Here is a 25,998-nt window from a genome sequence, read left to right as displayed (position 1 = left end):
ATACACCGAAACGCGCGTTGGCGTCTGTTCCTATTTAGGAACCTTCTGAACCAACCCGGACATCCGATCATCGGTCCCCCTGTCATCTAAAAATCATCTCTGCCTAGTGTTGTAGGATGCATGATGTGTGAATGTTTTTTGTAAGAATGTGAAGGGTATGTTAGTATGAAGTCAGAACCACCATTTAATTGTTGTCAAGATGTTTATTTATTTGGATGTATAACTATTTATATCTATATACAATGATAATGAATTCATGAAAATAAAAAATATATTTTGATAAAATCTAACTTGTTATATGAGTTGCTTGGGTTCAGGACAATTTTTATAATACAAAAGGACCTCTCCTAGGCCATTGACAAAAATTATTGCGGGCAGGTCCCCTTTCAGTGTTTGATTACTACTTATCCAACCATACTCCACTTGCCGACATGTTTCATTGCCACTTAACTTTTTGGCAATTTCTTCAGGGCACCACGTGTTTTAAGCACTGCCTTGGACATACATCGTCTTCACAGCTGTAGAAAATCATAAAATACAACACTTATTTAGCTGTCACACAACCTCATATGTTGTTAGAAAAAATGGTAAAACCAAATTGCACATAATTCCAATGTATTTACCCTCTATCAGCTATCTTGTCGCATACCAGCTGAGAGGGGGCTCCAACTATGAGTCCCCTTTCTTTCCCCACGGTGATTGTTCACTGCAAGGATTTTTAGTTCAGTTCATATTTGAAGTCATTTCTGGGGATGGCGTCCTCCTGCATCACCCTGATCCCAAATTGCAGGCTCAAGAGTCGACCAATTCAGGAGAAATTGGACAGACCGTGGCGTCAGGTCACCGGCTCTTTCAACGATCTGGACCTAGTGACCGCCCGGATGAGGTCGGCTCTCCAGGGTGGGCGCAACCGTCCAACGTTGCTGCCGGTACTTCTTTCCTCACCACCGCTCCGGAACTCATTCTGACCACTGATGCCTCCCTGGAAGGATGGGGCGCACACCTTCAAGGGCTGTCCATAAAGGGCACGTGGACTCTGTCTCAACGCTCCTGGCACATCAACAGACTGGAGTTAATGGCCATCTTTCTGGCACTCAAATCGTTCCATCTTCTGATCCAGGGAGAATCGGTGCTCATCCAAACCGACAATACCACCAGTATGCACTATGTGAACAAGCGGGGCGGCACCAAATCTCCTCTGTCATCCGGACCCCTCCTCTCTCAAATTATCGGCTTGGAACCTGAGCACCTTGAATTTGCCCAATTGAACATTTCGCCAGCATGCAGGGACGTTCTTGCCAATGCCAGAGCTCCGTCCACAGTAAAGACTTACAAGCTAAAGTGGAAAGACTCCGTCACTGGTGCGCAGCTGCCAACATCCATCCCGTTCATTCCACTCCGGCTCAGCTACTGCCGTTCTTTCTACAGCTGGCGCAATCAGGACTTTCCCACTCCACCTTGAAGGTTTTCTTGGCGTCAATCTCTCGTTTCCGGCCGGATGGCTCCTCCTCTCTCTACTCTTCCAGAGTCATTCGTCAATTTTTCAAAGGACTGTTCAGGAAGTTCCCGCCCATTCGGCGGCGTCCTCCTACCTGGCATCTCAATGTTGTTTTGGCACAATTGATGAAGGCACCATTCAAGCCTATCCACAAAGCGAATTTAAAATGTTTGACCTGGAAGGTGGCCCTTCTCCTTGCTTTGACCTCTTCACGTCGCCTGATTGATAGTCACGCCTTTACCATTACACCTCCTTTCCTCCAATTCAAATCGGACTGTGTTGTGCTTCGCACCAACCCGGTTTTCATGCCTAAGGTGCCCACTGGCTTTCACCTCAATGAACCTTTTTTTTCTTAAAGACTTTATTTGCCAATCCTCAATCTCCAGCGGAGCAACGTTTGCATTCACTGGACATTAAACGATGCCTTAAGTTTTACATCGACAGGATGGCACCCTTTCGCAAAACTGATCAGCTGTTCGCTGCTTACGGACGCATGCGCAAAGGGTGTTCTGTTACCAAGCCAACTATTGCACGCTGGATTTCTTCAACAATTTCTTTCTGTCATCAGAAAGCCGACAAGCCTCTTCACTCCTCAGTGAGCGCTCATTCCACCAGGGCGATGTCATCCTCTACTGCCCTGTTTGCTGGTGTGCCGATTCACCAAATATGCCGGGTGCTATGTGGTCCAGCAGGCACACTTTCACGAGACAGTACTGCCTTGAGACGATCAACGAAGCTGATACGGCCCTGGGCCAAGCTGTGCTTCGCAATCTTTTTAACTAAGGTGAGCCTCTGCTTTCTTCCCTCCACCTATATGGTTTAGGTGATGATTATTGTTATTATTATTATTTTTATTATTAATATTAATATTATTATTATTATTATTATCACTACCTACCTGGCTATGTTATGCTATTTTTGCATTTTCATGCCTATGCATTGCTGTTTTTGCAGCCAGCTATTACTGCTCACTATTCTATTCAAGCATGTGAATCTATGAAAGACACCCTAATACTGGAGAAGAACAATTGTTACTTACCTGTAAACAGGTGGTTCTCCAGTATTGGTGTCTTTCATAGATTCACATGCGACCCACCCGCCTCCCCTCAGAGGCTCGCTTCTCCTCCTAGACTCTTTTGTCATTTTGGTGCTACGAAAATCTGAGGGCCTGAGCCTCTGAGGAGAAGGTTCTAGAGGGGTGCTTGCGCCTGATTGGCTGTCGTTTGTGCTAACATAATGACATGGATATGTTATAAAGGTGTTTCTTTTTCTCCTATGTGTTAATGCTAACCTGGTACTTATAAGTATTTCTGGTTTGGAATGTGCGTGATATTTTTATATATACATATTTTATTGCTATTTTATTTACCGTGGGGCTCCCACTTCGACTGGGAATATTCAAGCATGTGAATCTATGAAAGACACCAATAATGGAGAACCACATGTTTACAGGTAAGTAACAATTGTTCATCTTTTCATCAATTTGTTATGAATTCATGTTCAACCAAAAGGAAGTTTCATCTAGCATCTAACTAAATGGACGGGTTGGCTCTGAGTACACTCTTTACAAAAATTATGATTCTTTTGTTACTTGTGAATAATTCTCACTTTATTAGGGTATCCCAGGGTAGGGTATAACAATGCATGATGGAACCAATTGCCCAACTGTAACTGGTATTCAAACTAAGTGACGCCAATAATAACAGTCTTATAACATTCTGGCTACAATTACAGTAACCAGGAAGAGTCTGTTAGAGAGAGGCTCACGAAAACTAACTATTTGTTTACATTGGGTTTTAGAGTCAAGAGTGCATCATTTAAGATGTTCTTTGATCTAAAAAAAATCTTAGTTTTTTTGTTGGCTTTTTTTCTTTACAAAATGTATCGTTTAAGAATGCAGTCCAATAGTTTTCAGAGAATCATTGATGCAATTAATACAGTCCTTTTTTACATTCCGTAGCTTTGTTAAAGTTTATTTTTTTCTTTTGAAAGAAGAAATGTGTTTCTTTCCGAACTTCACTTTTGACATAGCAGAGCTCCATCATAATTTATAATTTGGATGTATGGAAGTTCCCTCTTGTTTCATATGGGTCAATCTGAGACCCATCCTGCCTCTGAAAAAGTGTTTCTCACCTCTCGCTAGCACTCTGTCTACCTCCACACAACTCCAACATTGCTTTCATCCGCCACCACAAGAGCAGATGCATGGCCAGTGTGTTATATGTAACTCTTAGGTACCATTCTACTCATGACCATCCCCTTATTTGTCCTTTCCTCTTTCATCAGAGCAAGCTTGTGACCCAGCGTTCGGTGCGGATGTAGCTGCTGTGGTGATGCAGGAAGGTCTTGCCAACATCTGTTTGGTGACGCCCAGCATGACCCTTCTGCGGGCCAAAGTGGAGACCACCATTCCTAGAAAACGGAGGGGAAATTGCACGCAGCATGATAAGGTAAAGGAGTTTATTGTTTATTGTTATCTTCCTTGGGGGAGATATTTGGGCATGCATCCCTCATAGGGTGGCGAAGAAGAGCTTTTGTTTATTTATTTTAATTTCTTCTATAGCGCTGGAATCAATCCCCTAAGGGTATCTCCGCGCTAAGCCAGCTATAGGATTATCAGGCAGTACATCTTAGAGAAATTAAGTGGACAAAAATGCTTCTTGATAGAGGAGGGTTTTTAATGTCTTTCTGAAGGATAGGTGATTGATAGTTGTTCTGACGTCGGGGGAAGTTTATTCCACAAGGCAGGTCCAACTGAGGAGAAGGCCCGGTCTCCTTGTCTGGATTTCTTTGTGGCCGGGGGTTTTAGAAGGGCTTGGTTGCTTGAGCGAAGAGACCTACTGGGCTGATACAGCTCCAAGGATTGAGACAAGTATTTAGGACTTGCTCCATAAATGCATTTGTGGACCGTGCAGCAGATCTTAAAGTTGATGCGCTGCCGTATAGGAAGCCAATGCAGTTCCTTCAGCAAGGGTTTAGAAGGAGTCCTGGCTGGTGCACCCATGACCAGTCTTGCTGCCGTGTTCTGGACCACCTGCAAACGACCTACTGCATCAGCATTTGCTAGTGTCAGCAGGCCGTTGCAGTAGTCCAGACGGCTGGTCACTAATGCCTGTACAAGTGTCTTTCTGTAGGTGGCAGGGAGATATGGAAAGACACGTCTAAGTAGGCCAATGGTGTGGAAACACAGTCCTGCGATATAGTTGGTGTGTTCCTTCAGGGTCAGCTTTTGGTCCAACTTCACCCCAAGATTCTTTACATGATGTTTAGATGTAGGTGCTGGGCCGAGATCTATTGGCCACCAGTCAGGGGACCAAAGGATACTTGCCTTGCCAAAGAGCATGACCTCTGTTTTTGTTACATTACATTGGAGGCAGTTCATCGCCATCCAATGTGACACCGCCCTCATACCCTCAGCAAAGTTCTCCTTGACTTTGGGGCCAAGGGAGCTGAAAGGGTAGAGGAGCTGGGTGTCATCAGCGTAGGAGATTGGTGTGAACCCATACTTCCGCACAATCTCAGCAAGGGGGGCCACATATACATTAAACAATGTAGGGCTAAGGCATGAGCCCTGTGGCACCCCCTTCGTGAGCCCCCTAGAGATGGAGCGAAAGGGGCCCAAGCTGATAGATTGTGATCTCCCGGAAAGGAAACTCTCCAACCATGATAGTGCTAGGCCTCCAATTCCTACTCCCTGCAAACGGCTGAGAAGGATATTATGGGACACGGTATCAAAGGCTGCAGACAGGTCCAACAGCACTAGAATCATGGAGCCACCTCTATCCTGTGACATTTTGATCTGATCCGTCACAGAAAGAAGGGCTGATTCAGTGCTGTGGTTGGGCCTGAACCCAGATTGTGATTGGTCCAGGCCCCCTGTCGCCTCGATAAAGCTGGAAAGAGTGGTATTAACGTGTTTTGCTCTGGATTGGCTGAGATGGGCTATGTGTGTTCCACACTGGGGCTGGAGTAAAGATGTGATGGTTGGCTTTATTGTGCCTGGTTCCAGAAGCCTCCATCCTTCATGGCAAGTTCTGTTAATTGGATTTCCTCAGATAGCAGTGGCTTAAGTAGTACCTCACCCGCCAGTTATATTAAAATGTAGTTCTATTCTAAAGCAAACTATGTTGCTGAAAAGCAGAAATGTAAGAATAACATGAGCATAATGCATTAAGTTGGAAGGCAGGAAGTTGATCATAAAGTTATGAATGAAGTTATTAGCACTTAGCTTCTGCCTCTCCTGGCAATCAATCCATCAGCAACTGATGCTTCCTCAACTGAATCTGCAGCAAGATCTGGTAGCAGCCTCAAATTCCACACATTTTGCAGACTAGGGTTGGCATTTGGAGGAGTGCTTGGCTAGGTGATGCCCAGCTGAAGTAACACCCACCACAGCCATTCTTGAATGCATGAAACCAACAGAGCAGCCAGTGATGCTCCTACTAGGTAAGACATGGTTCTGGGAGAGTGGAGCTTGGATAAGGTGGCAGTGGTGTGGTCTGAGGCACTACCAAAGTGTGATCTATCCTGTGCATGTTTACATCTTAAAGACAAGCCGGCACTAGGGTGTGGGCACTAAACCAGAACTCGAGTGACTGTTGCTGCATCTGAGCTTGGTCTTCCTTGATATTCCTGCTGTCCATTCCCTTTGGTGGAATTGTACTGTACAGTTGCAAGGAATTTGGAGGTATATTGTAGGTTGAAGAGTTGCACTGATGCACTAAAAGATATGACTTGGATGATCCTGATTTAGAAAATCTCTTCCCAATGTCCCACGAGTTCCCAACTGTCACCTAACTCCACTAAAGGGGTACTTGGCTGCCAACCATTGATTTGTGTGCTGTATGGCATAAAACCAACATCACTAAATCACAGACCTAATCTAATTGGTTTTAACTCAGCAGGCATGATTTAGGAAAATGATCCACTCTAGCCACAGGGATAACTCAGAATGCTTTACGCCAGTTGCTCTGAAGAAGGTAAGTAACCTGAGGATATTTGCTTAGCAAAGGCCTATTGATGCAGTGGCCAATCCCGCATACCCCTGAGGCAGATACAGAACAGTTATATGTGTAAGCAAGCAAGCATTGGCAAAGCTAATAGATTTCGACTTTCAATGGCATTACATGACCTTTTGACTTTGCCATTGTTTGCCCATGTAGAAGAGCCTCTGAGAGGCAGCGGAGAAGTTGGAATTGGAGGGGTTGACAATTATTTTTTCTAAAAAGCAAAAAACCACCTAAAGAGGGATGGGAATGCAACAGACCATCTTGGACAGATGTGGGGAGCCACACAGAAAGCAAGGGGGAAAGGTATTTGAGGGGAGCAGCACATGAGCACAAGACAATGCATGCACTTGTTGAGTGCTGAAATCGAAATAAAATCCTGCTTTTCTAAATGTGAACAGTATAAGGATACACGTCAGACCATCAAAGGCATGGTAAATAATATGTGCTCCAGGGGAAGGACAAATGCAAGAAGAGAAAGAAAAGACATTGATTAAGTAGCAAGCTAATGTTATTGAGTTCTCGTACATGCTGTTACTCTGATATTGTACCCTATGCTGTGTTAGTTTGTAATATAACAACAAATGCTGAAGACATGCAGGTTTCAAGAGCTGTTGTAAAAATACTTTCGCACAGTGAGCAAAACCAGTAGTATTTTTCAAGTTGATAGCATTGCAGTTAGCTAACGCCTCATGCTGTGGTACAATACAATTGCTGAGAGAAGGATCAAGCGACGCACCTCCTATTCAATTATGACTTGATGTTGTGAATTAGGCAGGCAGGCAGAAATGAAGCCTTTAAAGCTGTAATATTGTATCACTTCCGACAAATACAATGTCTTTGCCACAATACTGTTGGCCTTGCTGGTTGTAACTGGCTTACCATATGTCTCTGTGACCAGTGAGAAGCAGCTGGAGAAATCTGTAAGAGTTCTGAATGGTACTAATACAGCTAAGTGCTGTTTGTGAGTCTGTGCCTGTTGTCTATCAAGCAGACTCTAAGGAAATCAAAAAGGGGGAGTGAAGAGGTGATGCCGGTGGGCACCGAGGTGGGCACGTCCTCCTCTTATCAGGGTTTTAGGTTAATCAGAAAGGGCCACCTCACATTGGGTGGATGTGTATCCAGATGTCATTGGGATACACCATCTTTGTTAAAATACCCCTCACACACCAAAAGGGCCCTTGGTGTCATGCTTCATCATCGGGGTCTTCCCGTCCCGCTGCGGGGCGGGGCAGTGCTGCGACAAGCGGATACGCTGGAGCACCTTTAGATGGAGGTGCTATGTGTTGGGAGTGAGTGTCAGGGGTGATATAGAGTGTGAGTTAAAAAATACCTGGCCTAGTGGAAAAAAAGAATTTTATTAAACACTGGCTGGTATTATTAAAAGAAAAAGTGAAACGTAGAGATGGAGCAGGTTAATGGGCTCTCTCTCCTAAGTGGGTCAACATGTTTTGAGGCGCGGGGCCTCTTCGTCAGGACCTAGGGGAGATCCCCCTGTCACTCACTAATGTTTCTCCACATGGGTAGAAAAAAGTGTATGTACAAAAAGTGAAAAAAATATAGGACTATGTGAGTAACTACAATTTAATAATTACAGCACATATATGCTACCACACTAATAATGTAGTATGCTTATCAAATGGGGGGACAATGCCTCATGAGCCAACTCAAGAATGAAGGGTATGGTGGGGTCTCAATGTGCCCCTTGCACGCTTGTGCTTCCTCCTTCGTCCACGGAAGCCAAGGACGAAGGAGGAAGCACAAGCGTGCAAGGGGCACATTGAGACCCCACCATACCCTTCAGTCTTGAGTTGGCTCATGAGGCATTGTCCCCCCATTTGATAAGCATACTACATTATTAGTGTGGTAGCATATATGTGCTGTAATTATTAAATTGTAGTTACTCACATAGTCCTATATTTTTTTCACTTTTTGTACATACACTTTTTTCTACCCATGTGGAGAAACATTAGTGAGTGACAGGGGGATCTCCCCTAGGTCCTGACGAAGAGGCCCCGCGCCTCGAAACATGTTGACCCACTTAGGAGAGAGAGCCCATTAACCTGCTCCATCTCTCCGTTTCACTTTTTCTTTTAATAATACCAGCCAGTGTTTAATAAAATTCTTTTTTTCCACTAGGCCAGGTATTTTTTAACTCACACTCTATATCACCCCTGACACTCACTCCCAACACATAGCACCTCCATCTAAAGGTGCTCCAGCGTATCCGCTTGTCGCAGCACTGCCCCGCCCCGCAGCGGGACGGGAAGACCCCGATGATGAAGCATGACACCAAGGGCCCTTTTGGTGTGTGAGGGGTATTTTAACAAAGATGGTGTATCCCAATGACATCTGGATACACATCCACCCAATGTGAGGTGGCCCTTTCTGATTAACCTAAATATCAAGCAGACTCTGCAGCTGCCAATCAAGGCATTTCAGAGGGAAAGAAAGTAGGTATTGGGATGGCAAGGTACAGCCACATCTCTGTTCCATACTGCAACAAAAAAAGCCCACATTATACCAGAGAAAAGTTTTGATTAGCTAGCGATCATCTGTCTCCGTGAATCTACACCCCAAGAGCCAGCGAGGAATCAGAATTGTTGGAGCCAAAACCCTGATCCTATTTAAAAAGAAATGTGAATGCGAGAGAGTGAAGAAGCGGCAGAAGCAGAGGCTCCTCTGAAAAACAAATGTGCTTATGAAAAATAAATCACTGGCGCGCGGGCCTCTTCCAAGTGTTGAACATAGTATTCTGAACAAGCCTTCTTCTTCCCCTACATTTCAATCTGTGTTTACAGGAACAAACATGCATTGCAAAAAGTCAATAGGTTCACAATGCTTGCTTGTGCCTGTAAACATGTTATGTTATGCTATGTTGTGTTGTGTTGTAATATGTGTTATATGTTGTTATATAATCTATGATGTGTTATATATGATATGCTACGTTGTATGAAATATGTTATGTGGTCTAGTGGAACTAATTACCCATGAAGGTATCCAGGCGTAAGACTGAAGTTGTTGGGAGTCCACCCGGTGAGTAAGTCAAAGGGATGGATCTTCAACGTCTTGCGGAATTCAAGAAGTGTGGAGGAGACGCTGATGTGTTCAGAGAGGTTGTTCTAGGTTTTGGGTACAATGTAGAAGAAAGCTAGACTTACTATTTTACTTTTGGGGATACAGGGGTGAGTGAGAGAGGTGCTGCGTGTGAGCATCTGGTGGGTCGGTGGAAGTGAAGGTGGTTACCCTGGGGGACTCCGCCGATCAGATCCTTGGGTTCCAATGTGTAGGGTGGCCGTCTGACGCACTGTGTTCTTCCTGTGAGGGCCAGTCCTTGGATGCTTCTGTTGCGTAGTTTTCTGTTGAGTGTGTTATGGGAGACTGTATCAAAGGCAGTTTAGCGATTGAGTATGATGAGCGCTGCGGTTTCTCTATACTCCAGTATTGTGCCGATGTCATCTGTGGCCGCGATGAGTGATAATTTTGTGCTATAGTGGCTCTGGAAACCTGACTAGGTGTTGTATGTAGGTCATGGCGTTTGAGGAGGTTGGTGTATTTTTATTGATGGCCTCCTCCATCACTTTGGCTGGGTATGGAAGCAAGGAGATGTTTTATTTTGGGGGGGGGTGTTGTATAGCACAAACGTCACCCAAAGGTATTAGAGCGATTTACATGAGCACCAGTTGTGTTCCAGAAGGACACGTTCATTTTGTTAGGCACAGGGAGATTGTGGTTTGCCCAGAATAACAGGATGTTGAGCATTCCTGCTGCGACTCAAACCCGATTCCCCAGCTTCAAGGTCGACTGCTCAAGCTGTTAGGCAACATTCTCTCCAAACTTGCAGCATGCCTTACTGCTCTGGATCCTCTGCAGTTGTTTTTTGGTTTTTTTTACAATTAGCCATGAATAAATAGCATTAATTGTAATCACACCCACCACCATAGCATGCAACTGAAGAATGACGAGGCAAGACTAGTGGTACATAGAAATAAACCAAACTAGTAGCCTGCCATACATCACTTTCAAACACAGTTTGTCAGCACAAGGCTTAAGAGATACCACACAACACCATGTTGTGTTGCCAATGCATCTAATGCTCATAGAAAGATACACACATGAGTGAATGAGTTAGCTGAATGCATCATGAGATCTGAACGAAGAATTGCACATGCGCGGAGGTAACTGACCACACTCCGTAACCTGTTTAAAGTCATCAATATAACCACAGCCAAGGGGGCCAAGTCACAAAACCATTAATGAGTATGTGAACGAATACAGGACTACTCCTTTTTTCTTTTCTTTAATATTTCGTTTTATTAACCACATTGATGCTGGACATATTCTGCTCCTGTGCTGCATATCCTCATTTCCCATTGTTCATGACGAGCTCAGCTCGTCATAAGCGTGCGAGGAGGCTACCTCATGACGAGCTGAGCTCGTCATGAGCGTCGAAGGGGTTAAACAAATCTACCAAATTACAGCAAATTAAATACGAGCAGGCTCGTACCTCCAGTACAGAGAGAAATCACCTATACAAAATAATTGAAGAATTATACTTGAGACAAATCAGGGGGATTCAGGCGCCTCCAAGTCCCGATGACCACTCGATGGGAGACAGATGTCGCCTCTATACCCATTCCACGCTCCTCAGATCTTAACCCCACTTCCCGGGGCACCCCCTCGCTATGAAGACAGACTTTTCTCTGAACATGCGCCAGTTTAGGTCTTCCATCCACTTCCCCCACCCGCAGCGGCTGGTTAGCTCCCCACAATTATGCAATATTACGTTTCGCTATCATGAACGCCAGGGTGGCCCACTGTGTGGTGTATGTATTAAGATCTGAGGGTTCCCAAACATTCAAGATACACCTGCGAGCCGCAGGCTATAGATTCACCCCCAGGACAGATTGCATTATGCCATGGATATCTGACCAATACTGTTCTATCTCCCGACAATTCCAAGGTATGTGCATGAATGTAGCCACCTCTCCACACCCTCTTCTGCACTAGTTACTCAATGCCCTTTCCATGGCTACCAGACCCAGACCTGTGACATAAACTCTGTGCAGGATTTTAAGCTGTACCAGCCGCAGCCTGGCCGGAATGGCTACCACTCGTGGGGAGGAGATCCCCTCCTGCCAATCTTCGTCGTCCAGTTCCAGCCCGTCGCCGGACCACTTTTCTCTCAGCCCCAGTAGCGGATCCTCCATGTTATTGATGAGTTTCTTATAAATGAGAGATGTTTTTTTCTGGGAGATGCCCGTCAAGCACCCTATCCTCAATCGGGGAAGCCGCCGGGAGTGATGCACCCGCCGGTACCTGAGTTAACAATACATGTAGGATTTGCAGGTAGCGGAAACGTTCGGTCTCCGCCAATTAATATTGTGCTTGCATTGTCGCGAATGAGTGTATCGTGCCCTCTCCCCAGACATCTTTGATCCTGGATATCCCTATAGTGTCCCACAAACCCCTTAGTTTCCAGATGCTACCCAGTCAAAGTTCCACAGTGGCGTAGCTAGCGTCAGCTTATTCTCCCACTGCAGGTGCTTGGTCACCGCATGCCACACGTGTACAGCGTGCGCCGTGGACCCTGTCAGTGGGTACCTGTATGGCTTAGAGTACAACGTTCTAGTATAGTCCCCCCCCCCGGGGGCATCCACCTGTCCATAGCATAACCAGGGTCATCCGGCTGCCATTAGACCCCATGGTTAATCGCTGCTAATTGAGAAGCCCGGTATTACTATAGTGCCGCGAACCTGGATCAATCACTCCTCTACACAACCACATCCTTTTTAGCCGAGGTGACCCAGGCCACAAAATATTAGAGGTTGATGAACAAGAGGAAAATGACTGGTTGTGCGACCTTCATAAGCGGCAACAATGGTAAAGGTGCTTTATTTAAGGGGCTCCGTGCCTTTCGAGTGAACATCTGTCCCCGAAGGCGCCTACCTGTGCGGATAGAGGCCGCAGAATTCCCTGGAGGGCAGAACACGTGGGGCTGTGCACCCCAGAGCCCAGCGAGCAGCCCCCCTCCTCAAGGAGACAAAGACCCTGTAAGAGGGAGGCTACAGAGCAGTAAAACAAGGGCCCCTTTTGAGGATCAGCATATGTGCCCTTTGTTACACTGGCTTTCCTTGTTATGGCCCATTAGAATAAGATGCCCCTCCCTCATTAATGACAATAAAGTACATATTATTCCTTATGGATCAGCATACATGGCCTTTGTTAGGCTCTCTTTCCTTGTTATATGATTCATGAGAATGAGACTCCCCTCCTCTCCCTCATGAATGACAATAAAGTACATATTATTCTCTGTAGATCGGTACATATGGCCTTTGTTATGCTGTCTATCCTTAGAATAATCTGTCACTACAACCCCTTGACTATACCAGGGATCCCCTCGCAGACTCGAGTAGGTACAGACTGCTTCTATATTTACACATTTTCAGAGTTATAACTAACGATGAGACTCCCTATCGCCCCTTCACTTGTTTCCAGAGCCACCCTTTATTGCACCTCGTGTATTTTTCACGCTTAAAATATGTATTTCAATCTAAAGCTTTGCAGGTCACAGTGGCACAAAACGGCCTCGTGGGCTTTTAGTGAAGCCGGGATTCGGTTCAGTTGAACATGGAATGGGCTATGTAAGAGTGTAGCAGGTACAGTGGCACCGGGACCCCGCGGTGCGGGGAGCCGCGTCACCTCAGTTAGTGTCTGGTGGGGGTGATTTGCCACATATAGTTTTCACGCTAGTCTCAAAGGCTTGTAATACGTGTGTGTGACTGACAGCCAAAAGAAACCAGACTGTGGGGCCCTGTGTGGAGTGAGGTGAGTGACTGACGGCCAGGCTGTCGGTGAGTGTGTGTGTATGGAGTGAGGTGCGTGACTGACGGCCAGGCTATCGCTGTGTGTGTGGAGTGATGTACATGACTGACGGCTGGGCTGCAGGTGTGTGTGTACGGAGTGAAGTTTGTGACTGACAGCCGGGCTGTAGGTGTGTGTTATGTTATGTTATGTAATCTTGTATAGCACATGGCTACCCCAGCGACGGGGCGTCCCAGCGCTGGGGTGTGTATGGAGTGAAGTTTGTGACTGACGGCCGGGCTGTAGGTGTGTGTGTATGGAGTGAAGTTTGTGTCTGACGGCCGGGCTGTAGGTGTGTATGTGTGTGTATGGAGTGAAGTTTGTGACTGACGGCCGGGCTGTAGGTGTGTGTGTATGGAGTGAACTTTGTGACTGACGGCCGGGCTGCAGGTGTGTGTGTGTATGGAGTGAAGTTTGTGACTGACGGGGCCGGCTGTAGGTGTGTGTGTATGGAGTGAAGTTTGTGACTGACAGCCAGCCTATCGCTGTGTGTGTGGAGTGATGTACATGTCTGACGGCCAGGCTGTAGGTGTGTGTGTATGGAGTGAAGTTTGTGACTGACGGCCGGGCTGGTAGTCCCTGCGTGGAGTCAAGTGCATGACTGACGGTCAGGTTGTTGGTCCCTGTGTGGAGTGAGGTGCGTGACTGACAACCAGACTGTTGGTGTGTGGCTGACGGCCAGGGTATTGGCGTCTGTCTGGAGTGAGGTGGATGAATGTGTGGGGTTCGCAATCTGTATCCTTGTGGTGACACTAATTGTGTTGTCGCAGGTGGGGGGTGGGGGGAGGGGCAGTAGTGCACGGCTCTCACGGCAATCTGTTTTATTCACCCCCTGGGTGTTAATGAGTGACCTGCGGTCTGGAGGGAGGTGCGTAGAGGTCCTTCTGGACCTTGGGAGGAGGTAAAGGACTCAGTCAGTCACACAGCTTTATTCGATCTTTTTAAAACGATCATAAAAGCACAAGTCTAAAAATTCCAATACAATATATACACATATATACTCATTTAAAATAAGAATTAAACAGTTGCAGTGATCCGGGTAAATTCATATAAACGTTTATGAAACAAGCATTGGAAATGCAATAGGTCTCGCATTAGGAAAGTTTGAGCGATTGGTATTGTAAATGACACTTTTTTTTATTTGTGTTGGTTTTGAAAATAGTAAAATTAATAGCTTTGTCAGTTACAATGTCAATAGATTTAACTTTCGCAAATGTGACCTATAGCATTTGTAATGCAATATGTGTTGTATTTACGTGACTTAGATGTATTGATATTACAAATAACAATGGCTTTTAATTTTGTAAATTATTAATACTTAAATAAAAGTTATTGTAATTTATAATGGCAATAGCTTAAACGTTTGTAAATAACTTTTGTGAAGATTATGTTCAGTGTATTTTATTGTGACGAAAATCCAAGAACATTGCATTTGCACCTACACACACACAGAGCCACACACGCACAGGCACACGCACACACACACACATAGATGTGGTGGATCTGGGGGATATGGTGGTGGTGGATGTGGTGGTGGATGTGGTGGTGGTGGTGGTGATGGTGGATGTGGTGGTAATGGTGGTGGTGGATGTGGGGGTGGATGTGGTGGTGGTGGTGGATGTGTTGGTGGTGGTGGATGTGTTGGTGGTGGATGTGGTGGAGGTGGTGGATGTGGTGGTGGATGTGGGGGTGGGTGTGGTGGATGTGGTGGTGGTGGTGGTGGATGCGGTGGTGGTTGTGGTGGTGGTTGTGGTGGTGGTTGTGGTTGTGGTGGTGGTGGTGGTGGTGGTTGTGGTGGTGGATGTGGTGGTGGATGTGGTGGTGGTGGTGGTGGATGTGGTGGATGCGGTGGTGGTGGAAGTGGTGGTGAATGTGTTGGATGTGGTGGTGGTGGATGTGGTGGTGGATGTGGTGGTGGTGGATGTGGTGGATGCGGTGGTGGTGGTGGTGGATGTGGTGGTGGTGGATGCGGTGGTGGTGGATGCGGTGGTGGTGGATGCGGTGGTGGTGGATGCGGTGGTGGTGGATGCGGTGGTGGATGTGGCGGTGGATGTGGCGGTGGATGTCATGGTGGAGGTGGTGGTGGATGTGGTTGTGGATGTGGTGGTGGATGGGGGATGGTGGATGTGGTGGTGGATGTGGTGCTGGTGGATGCGGTGGTGGTGGTGGATGCGGTGGTGATGGGGTGGTGGATGTAGTGGTGGATGTAGTGGTGGTGGGTGTGGTGGTGGTGGGTGTGGTGGATGTGGTGGTGGTGGTTGTGGCAGTGGATGTGGCGGTGGTTGTGGCGGTGGATGTGGCGGTGGTTGTGGCGGTGGATGTGGCGGTGGATGTGGCGGTGGATGTGGCGGTGGATGTGGCGGTGGATGTGGCGGTGGATGTGGCAGTGGATGTGGCAGTGGATGTGGCGATGGATGTGGCGGTGGATGTGGCGGTGGATGGGGAGGTGGAGGTGATGGTGGATGTGGAGGTGATGGTGGATGTGGTGGTGTTGGTGGATGTGGATATAGCGCATACTTATGGCATGACTAAAAAAAAAAAAGCAAGCTGGTTCTGAGACGCTGCGGGCTCTTAACGACTGAGATGAAATCAGAAGCATTCCTGGATTTCTTAAAGTTTGTTGGAGGGGAGGGGGGCCGTGGGCTTTGCAGCACGGAGAGCACAGCGAAGTGAGTTGTGCTGTTTCTACTCCTTGGTTCAGGGTGAGCCCTTAAGAAACTTTAAACGAGTGAATATTGCTGACTTCGTCTTTCTATTGTTCATGAAGGTTTTATTAAATTCGTGAAGGCAAAGAATATGAATGACGAGGCTGTATCTCATTCTAAACAAAATCTATGCTCTTCTGAGAGCTTGAAGGCAAATTTGTTCTATAAAAGAAGCATTGAAAAGCCAATAGGACCAGCTTATTTTAGTCAAAGGCAATAGTATGCACACACACACACACATTCGACAGTGGTATGAGGACATGCACATAGTATTAATGCGGTGGATGCATGGAGAAGTTTATGGTTGGATGGGCGTGCCTGCATGCAGCGGTGGGTTGGTGGGTAGGGGTAGCTGCACACATGGATGGATGCAAGTGTGAATGGGTGGGTGAATGGATGCATGGATACGTTTATAGTTGATAGGTGTATACTTGGATGAATATATGGTTGGATGGGCGTGCCTGCATGCGAGGGTGGATGGGTAGGAGTGGCAGCACACGGAGATGGATGAAAGTGTGAATGGGTGGATTTATAGAAACTGGATAATTTCAGATACAATTTATAATAAGAGGCGCTTTGCAGAGCTGGCGACGCTGCGCCTCTCTAGATGTCACGTTAAGTTTTCTGAACTATGGGAATGTCACACCGAAGGGAAACCCTTCCGTTAACAAGCTGTGCAGGTTCCCGGGCCGACTCTCTTCACTTTATCCACAGTGGGAGAGTGACATGAGTCGAGAAAAACATTCAGTTAATAAAACCGTATCCGAACCAAGTCCTGCAGCTATGAAAAGAGCAAATGCATGTAATAAAGGTATTGTTTTGAACGTTTGACGCTGAAGCAGATACCAAGCACAGGGGCTATGGGAGGGGGGGGGGAATAGTTCCTCCATGGTCTATGTTCCGGCAACACACGTAGATGGATGAAAGTGTGAATGGGAGGGTGAATGCTTGGGTGAAACGATGCATGGGTGGATGTTGAATGATGGATGTCGAAAGCAGCTCATTGAGGGAGTTCTGTGAAATAAAATATTCACCAAATGGCCCCATGAGTGTCACCTGAGCCAACCTTGGGTTTGTATTTAGATCACACACCGAACATTAAGAACGCAAGGTACCAGGAAGAATCCCGAAAAGTGTGGGCAGTGTGCGCAATGACAGAACGGAAGGCAAGAAACTGAACAAGCAGAAACAGACTGAGTAACTGGAACGTAACCTCATCTCTGTGTGTCTGCCATGTCCAGGATTCAAATGAAGTGAGGGGCATGGAGGCAGCAGACGCATGGGAAGGGGTGACAGGATGACATAGGTGGGGGCTGGGAGGGGAAAAGGGGGGGAGAGAGCAGAGGCCGTATAATAGATACATTCACTCCGATGTCATTCTTTCATTAAAACTCCTGGGTTTTACCAAGTCTGCAGCAAACTTTCAGTCCGTCTAGGACCTTACGAATTTCTCATGAGGCGGTTTTATACATTTTGGTTATCCATTCGTTGTGGGCAGGAGATGGGGAGATTACCAGTGACGGAGGGCGCAGACCTTTGCAGCTGTGAGCGCAGTGGTGAGCCAGTACTGCTAGTGAGTGGTTAAGGAAGGGAGGTCAGTCATGTCATGGAGCATGATCAGCTTCTGTGAGAGGGCATTATGAACCAACTTCATTTTATTTTTTCGATGTCCAGTAACCATCCAATCCTGGAGTATATTAAATAGACAGAACCTTTCTAGCATGTTGCAGGCAGGAGTATAAAGAGTATATCGTTCTCTAGCCCCGGATATTTTAGGTGTGGCACATCGACAGCTTTACTGTCACACCAGTGTAATCTAATAATACAAGTTGGGTGGCACAACAGGGGCAGAAAAAAAAATGCGGCCGCGAAATGAAAGTAAAAAACGCGGCCGCGAAATTAAAGCCTTTGATGCAGCAGGGGGCCGAGCGGATCCCTTTGAAGAGCTGCTGGCGTGAAGTGGCAGAGGGGGGCAGAGCATTCCTTTGAAGAGCGCACGCTGGGGGATGCCTGTGGGAGGGAGGCATGTGCACGCGCTTTTTATGTCAATGCGCTTGCGCATTGAGCTTCCTTTTCACGGTCACTGCATGGAATCGCCCGATAGTTAAACTCTGGTTGAGCCCCTATAAGCTTCGCAAGCTCAAAGCGAATGCGCTTTGACAGGCTCGACCTAAAAAGCAGTTCAGAATTTAAAATTAATTAATTAGCTGTTGCTACTAAAATGTCATCCCACGTAAAGGACTCTTACGTCATCCGGGGTTCGGGTAGGGGCAAAGCTGGGGGGGGGGGTAAGGGCTGTGGGATGGACAACCGAAGAGGCCAGGGTTGTAGGAACAGATGAGGCAAGACACACAACATGGGTTGCACTGGGCCAGGGTCAGACTAATTTGCATGTAGCCAGGTTCTGAACTGGGATGGTGCAGTGAGCTAAAAAACGGTGATGGATCAAGCCCTGATCTTTTGACTGGGTAGGAGTGTTCTGCTTAATTCAGATACTCTGTCCATCACCACCCTCTTTTATGAATCGTTTTGGCCACCACAAGTGTGGAAGGGTATACTCAGATGTGAGTCCCTTGCTCACTGCACCATCAGGATTCAAGCAAGCCGGGCCGAAGACGGCTGCAATGCCAGAAACCGGTCCCCGGAAGCTTCTTTCCTTTCCAGTAAAGAATTGGCTTGGTAGTTTGGTCTGCCCTGTTCCCATGATGCACTGGGCCAGGGTCAGACTAATTTGCATGTAGCCAGGTTCTGAACTGGGATGGTGCAGTGAGCTAAAAAACGGTGATGGATCAAGCCCTGATCTTTTGACTGGGTAGGAGTGTTCTGCTTAATTCAGATACTCTGTCCATCACCACCCCCTTTTATGAATCGCCCACGGGGGGCGGCAGGTACCGGGGGCAGCCTCCGGGTGCGGAGGACGGGAGGCGAAGAGGGAGGGAGTATCAGGAAGAGGATGGCAAATAATCCAGGAGAGGTGTTGATGTCACCGAGGGGAGCAGTGTTGAGGGTAAGAAGGTAGTAATAATCCAGAAGAAGAGTTAATGATCGGGGGGGGGTATACAGGGGAGCAGATAACCCAGAAGAGGGGTCGGTCGGTGTCAGTGAGAGGGTGGTCTAGAGGAAAAGAGATAATCCGGACGAGGTATTGATGTTACTGCAAGGGGGAGTGTTGAGGGTAAGAGGAGAGTAATAACCCAGAAGAGGGGTCGGTGTCAGTAAGGGTGGTGGTGTAGAAAGAAAGAGGGGGGGATAAGCCAGACAAGAGGTTTGTGTCACCGAGGCAGATGGTGCGGATGGAAAGAGAAGATGGCCCGAGGTTGGGCTGTCAGGGAGGTGAGAAGAGAGCGTGAGTGGCTTCAACAACCACAGCAGATGGCTTGTAGGAGATGAGCCACTCACTCTAGCGCCTAGACAGCCGCACCTACAGCGGTGTCACAAGCAGTGCTTTAACACAGGACTGTCAAACGTGGTAGGCAGAGGTGAGAAAAGGGGACACTTGTCAGTAACTTTTACAAGGTGTGCGTTCGGCAAAAGTGTAAAGAAAAGGTGTGAATAAGGTAATGAAGGATAGGTGGTTACTGAATGATTTTAAAACACGGTTACTCCAGAGTTCATGGGGAGGGGGCGCTAGGATGCAGGTCAGCCGTTGGAGGGGGGAGGGTCAGATGACCGCTTCTGCATTAGGCATAGGGCAGGTGCAAGCCGCCAGCATCACAACTAAGTCACATGGGCTAGGAAAAATCAAAGTACTTCTTAAGGAGAAAGAAATAAGCCAGAGACATTTAGTGGCATTAGTGGCGACCAATGGCGCATTCAAAGCACATAATACTAATATATTCTTATATTGTGGCCGAATATTGCCACTTATAGAGAGTGCGTCCACCAGTGAATAGCCGCCTTTTTGAATAACAAGCGACCAGAAATAACCAGTGGGCTTTACTCCCTTATGATGAGGAAAAGTAAGGCCTTAATTGCTTTTCACTACTTTTGCCGGCCAGTTTTAAAAACACACCTGGACATGGTAGTGCACCGTTGTATGACCCTTCTCATCCAGTTCTACAGGTCCCAGCCTCCACTTGCGACTGGCCTCACCTCTGGTAGATGCAGTTGTCTGTTGTGATATTAGTGCGCCAAATGCCTCTATGCATAAAAGTAGAACAAGCATAGGTTTCCACTGCTAGTTGTTTCTGACTGGGTCACCTGATGCCTGCAGCTTCGGTGGCCGGCAGGGGTGGGCTGCAGAAGACCACGAGCAGCAATTATTAAATTATGGTCTCCGTCTCACTGCCTGGGACCCACCTGCCGTGCATGTGCAGGTTATGCTGCGCATGACCATATTGGCCCAGCCTTGCCTCACCCAGAGGGTGGATGCTGAAAATCACGCAGCTACGTACCACGCAAAATTTCATCATGTACACGCTGGTTTATTTATGAGGCGCGGCGGGAGTTACTTTAAACGTACGTTCCAGATTAACCCTTCGGTCTGCAAATGAACTGTGCGCCGAGGGGACCCCTGGGGCTCGGGCCCCCCCGCAATGCGGCTGATACGGGGGCCTGTTACGCCCCTGGACCCCCTAGCACCTTAAGTCCTCAAGGAGACCCCTGAAATATGCTTGCAAGTACTTGTATGCAGTATATGTTTTTTTCTCCATGGGAAAGCATTACCACGTAAAAACGCATGTGTGAAAGTTTTACTTGCCTGTATATTTCTCCGTGTTAAAATGTAGATGAGCTAGTATCATCAGAACGTATCAGTCTATGATAGATCAGTACATGGACTATCTTAATAATAGTATCTGGAATGTAGATGCGCACACACGCACATATTTAAATATATAAAATTTGAGTGGGGTAATTGTGAAAATGTATGTGTCCGTGCAAAATCGCCCAGACTTCAACGCACGCGTGACACAACTCTGTTGATTTGTATGAAAATGATATTGTGATATACTTCTCTTATGCACTCAACAATCTGTTTCAATCCTAGGGTTTACTGCCCCCTTTGCCATTAATTCAGTAACTTTACATTTCCAAGCGTAACAATGTTAGCATCACCCTGTTGCATTTTCAGGAGTGTTCACGGCAGGGTTGCAAAGAAATGGGCAAATTTCATTTAGCAAGAGATAAAGATTTTTGAAATACTCTGCAGCACCATCTGTTAACGTAGCCTCACTGTAAAACTATCCAGAACTGAATTTCAACAAAGTCGAAGTTAAGGGCCCCTAGAACTATGCGATTCTTTAGTGATGTCTGCTTAATGATGGATTTGCCACATTTGTTATATAATCTACCAACTGATGCCTAATATGCAGAGTTCAACAAAACATCTTTTACCTCCAATGGATTATACATTTTTTAAGTGCCACTTGTAGTGTAGCGCATGGGCAGGCGCTTTGAAAAGTTTAACAGTTCATCTTTCAAATGCTTTCTTTTTGCATTCCGGTATCGAATGAGATGAAACTTGAGTTTGCCTAGAGAGGCTTTAATGTACATTAAAATATCTAAGTGGCAAACTAATACTGCCCCAGAATACGCAGCATTATACCGCTTAATTGGCCTATTTTGCCGCATAATTTAATCAACTTGGCGTCATAATTTGACTTTAAATTGGCACATAATTCATGTAATCTTTACTATAACTATTTTCCATCCTGCCCAATTGTACTCCGGCTAGTAACACTTCCTTGGTTACTGCTTAGTTCCAAACGTCTGAAAGCTGCACAGTAAAAAGAAATGCACGTTTCGAGCTGCTTGAAGTTCTGTCTTAAAACACTGCATTTATATATTTGCTGGTTTAGTGAAAGGCTGGCAGAGAACTCAAACATTAGTCCTTTTTAAAAAGTTAAAATAGTTCTTGACATGCCATTTGGTTTACAAACAACACTTTAATATCTTCTGAGTATGGGAAATATGAAGTGATGCCCACACCTCCTTTTACTTTTCAGTTGTTCGTCACGCTGGGTAGCTACAAGAAAGCTGGAGCCAAGATTCCACCTTGCGATATATCAAGGTCATGGCCCTTTAGACCACTCCTCCACCGCAGTGCTCTTATTTCAGGGGGCCCCTGGAGCTCGGGGGCGCCCGCAACGCGGGGTCTCCGGTGGCCTGTGTTATACCCCTGGCCACGGCTCTGCCGGACAGGACTTGACCTCCGCTTCTTTCATCACTCCCTGCGCTCTGGCAGACAGGAGAATGTGAGCAATTGGAGCAATCCTAAGAGGGTCAGATCTCTTTGGATCACTTTTTTTTTAGCTCTGCCAAAGATTCTGCAGATTTCTTGGCTTTTGCCTAACCTTGCAGAGGAGTACTCTTTGCTACTATACTGTTTTCACCAATTCAAAATGTCCTATAGAACATTTTAGACCGGCCACTCTCATACAGATGAAATCCATGTAGATGCAAAAACGTGATGTATGGAAATGCTTGAATTAATCTGAATCAGTAATCTGAGCACATTTATCCTACTGTTTTGTTTTTATGTTTACTATAATATGCATATCAGCAGTGGTTGTACTCCAGTTTGAACAGTTTCGCCTGAGCTGCTAGTCACCATCCTCTCTGAACTATTTTGTTTCCTTGTGGCACTGCCATGTCATACTTTCTGGGGGATAAGATACAGTAATCAGACTTCTTGTGCTAATTCCCACATTTCCCCTGGAATACCACCCAAATATCTGTTTCAAATGGAACTTGCCAGCGGAGTTTAATATCACCAGAAACCTTGTGCTGCTAAAATATTGATCTTGTGGTGAAAATCTCTAGAAAGTAAGTGTATATATGTACGTATAGACTTACTAGTCCTCATCTACATACCTTGAAGACAAAGTGTGTATGTATGTATATATAATCTGCACATATATGTGGATTTAAATATAGTAAAGCTTTACACATTTTTATATGCTTAATGATATTTTGGCCCGCTATTTTGCCCAAGATAGTCCGGTAGCGCAATATATTTTCACGTTATTGGGTCAATCGGCATTAGCAGGCTACTCGTAATGAGGACCTGTGAAGGCTCTTCTTTTCGCTGCCTTTCTTTATTATTATTATTATTATTATTATTATTATTATTATTATTCCATTTCTTCTTGGAAGAATCGGGTGCTTGCCTTGTGTTTTCTTTTTCAGGACCACCCATAAGTTGAGGTTTTGTTGCTCTAGTGCCCAAACTATCTCTACCTAATTCAGCATAGGTGTCTTCGATAATTTTAGGTAATTCACATTCTCATGTGTTGGCTTATTGCCACTGCTGCTGCCCCCCTTTTATGTTTGCTAATATAATAGCTGATACCTGGGCAACATTTCCAAATAATTTCATCCCCAAGTTCAGAGTAGGTTCTGCTCCGTACTCATTCTGTATTTGTCTTAATACTTCTGGTATTACTGCTAATGGAATGATACCATGAGTTCTGGTATATATTGCAGCAACAACTGTACCCCTAGAGGTACAGTCCTCTATCTGGGGAGCTAACCCCATTGTCAAGCATATTGTTAGCATTCTGTGTTTTTCTTGAGGGCTTGTGTGTGGAAACACTGTCTCTACCTGTGTTATTTTTTTAGCTATCCAGAATGGCATTTGCTCACGTCTAATGGGCATTTTACCCATAACTGCGTGTAGCGTTTGTGGAGTTATTTTAGTTGGAGATCCCTGAATTTGTCCTGTTGGCGTAGCTGTTGCTGGCTGAAGTGTGAGTGTTCTCATCACAAACTGTTTCAGGCTTCTGTAAAGTTTTATAATTTCTTTATGAAGTGGACATAAGTCTGCTACTGGTATTGTGTCAATCAAATCAAATCAGGGTAATTTATTAAGCGCAGAAATCACCCGTAAGTCTCATATAGAATCAGCTGAGAGAAGAAAGTCGGTTAGTTATCAAACAGCCATGTTTTTAGTTCCCTACGAAAACAATTGTTGGCAGTGATGGCGCGTAGGTGTAAAGGCAGTTTGTTCCAAAGAGTGGGTGCAAGAGAAGAGAAGGATCTTTCTCTGTTATGATAGTACGGGTTCTGATGGGAGTAAGGAGAAACCTATTGCTGGATCTCTAGGTCCTACAAGGCTGGTACCACTTGAGCTTGTTTGCCCAATAGTTCGGGCCTCTGCAGTACATGTTCTTGTGCGTTAAGCGGAGGATCTTAAAACGAGTATGCTTCCTGGCAGGAAGCCAATGAAGTCTCAGGTTGGAAGCAGAAGGAGAAGCCGATGGGAGGTTCATAACTAGCTGGCTGCGTTGTTCTGCAGGACCTGCAGTCTTGATAAAAGGTCTTCATTTTTTGAAGACAATGAGGCATTTTCGTAGTCCATACGGCTGATAATCAGTCCCTGGACTAGTGGTTTCTAGCTTCCATCAGAATCCTTTTGAAGACCTTGCGCAAATTGCGCATAATGCCAAAACAGGAACCTATTATGTAATTCACCTGATGTTTCATTGATAACTGATTGTCAATTTGGATTCCTAAGTTTCGGACTGACTGCCTGGGCATTGGACAAGGACTGAGATTTAGGGGCCACCAATCACTGGACCAGTGCTCATGAGCCCTGCCAAAGAGTACTATTTCAGTTTTACCTCCGTTTAATTGTAGATGATTTACGTTCATCCACCTGTTGATATGGATCATGCAATCTTTAAAACGTGACTTAGTGTCTGTTGGATCTGGGCCAAGGGTGATAAGAATCTGAGGGTCATTGGCGTATGACATTACGTCCAAGACAATGTCTGGATGCAGTGCGTATGCAGCTAAGACTGACCAAGTTGCACATCTCTTCCAAGCGGACTGAGTCTCACTTTTTCTTTTGTGTGTGGGAGGGCACCTTTAAACCAGTTTATGTGCTCCTGGTAGGTGACTGTATTCATCTGGTGTTTCATCTTTAGTATAAGAATGAAATGTATGTGTTTATGCATCTGCTTGTGGGAATGTAACCCATGAATAGAATACCTCTATCCTATATGATTCAAGATTCTAAATCACGAATGTTACAGTCTGTGAGGGGGCAGGGTCAGGGGAAGCAGTGGTTGGCGAGCCAGACACAGGGGGAACAGGATCCAAAGAGACAGAGTCAGGAAATAATGCTCTAAGCGAAGGTTTTATTTTTAGATAAGCTTTCCTTCGTTTGGTAGTCACTCTCAGTTTTGCGAATTCAGAGGGTTCCGTCCTGACGCCTCTTGTGAATGCTGAGCTAGCCAGAATGAAGCAGGTGCGTAGAACAGCGGATCCGCTCTCTCAGGTCGGGAGGGGAGAGGTTGGTAGGACGCCGGTGCACTGGCTCGAGTCTCCGTCCGGAGATTCCCGGAAAAGAAAGGAAAGAAAAGGAAACAGTCACTGGGGCGTCCGTGACGGACTTGCAAGGGCCCGGGGTGTGTGGGAAACCAAGTGCTCAATTGTATACAATCGTCCGATGTGCTCGTGAGGGGAAGGGTTCTCAGACTATACAAATTTACACTGGTTCTCTGGGGTTCGACTGGCCGCTCCGTCCCACCCAGCCCGCAACTGCACCCCGTACCTTGTCCAGCCACGCTCCTCCCGTGGGACCGTGGCAGGGCGAAGCGCCGAACCAGTGGCCTCCTGGCTTGACGAACTCAGCTGGGCTCTCCGCGTACCCTTCTCCTCCGCTGCACTGATTCACCGCTCTCCGTCTCCACTTCAAAACACCTTCCGCCTCCAGGGAAACGCCGTCCGTCGTCTCTCTCGTTCTTCCTGCTTTTGGCTCCTCCTCGCTCTCAGTGGGCGGGGCCTCGTCGTCTTGCAGACCTGGGTTAAAGGGACCCTGTACATTTACCGGAGGGTTGTTCCATGCACTGTTGACGTTCGCCGAGAACCAGTCCCCTTGTTCGGACGCCTCAGTCTGTGCAGGGACGATAGAAAGGGGGGTCAGCGGCACAGCGGACCACCAGTCCGTGGAAACATCAGCATCGACATCCCCAGGGCCCAC

At 46.4% G+C, this 25,998-nt stretch overlaps 1 protein-coding gene across 1 annotated transcript in view; it reads left to right on the top strand.

Moving 5' to 3' along the window:
* PELO (pelota mRNA surveillance and ribosome rescue factor) overlaps nt 1-25,998 on the top strand; it is a 260,968-nt gene that overhangs the window by 86,827 nt on the left and 148,143 nt on the right. Inside the window, exon 5 of the mRNA XM_078652883.1 lies at nt 3,785-3,948. Within this exon, the coding sequence (XP_078509009.1) occupies nt 3,785-3,948 (164 nt within the window). The remainder of the gene's footprint in view (nt 1-3,784; nt 3,949-25,998) is intronic.

This window comes from Lissotriton helveticus, chromosome 7 (genome assembly GCF_964261635.1).
Source record: "Lissotriton helveticus chromosome 7, aLisHel1.1, whole genome shotgun sequence".
NCBI lineage: Eukaryota > Metazoa > Chordata > Amphibia > Caudata > Salamandridae > Lissotriton > Lissotriton helveticus.
The sequence above is the reverse complement of the archived record's forward strand: the minus strand, read 5'-3'. Positions and strand labels throughout refer to the sequence as shown.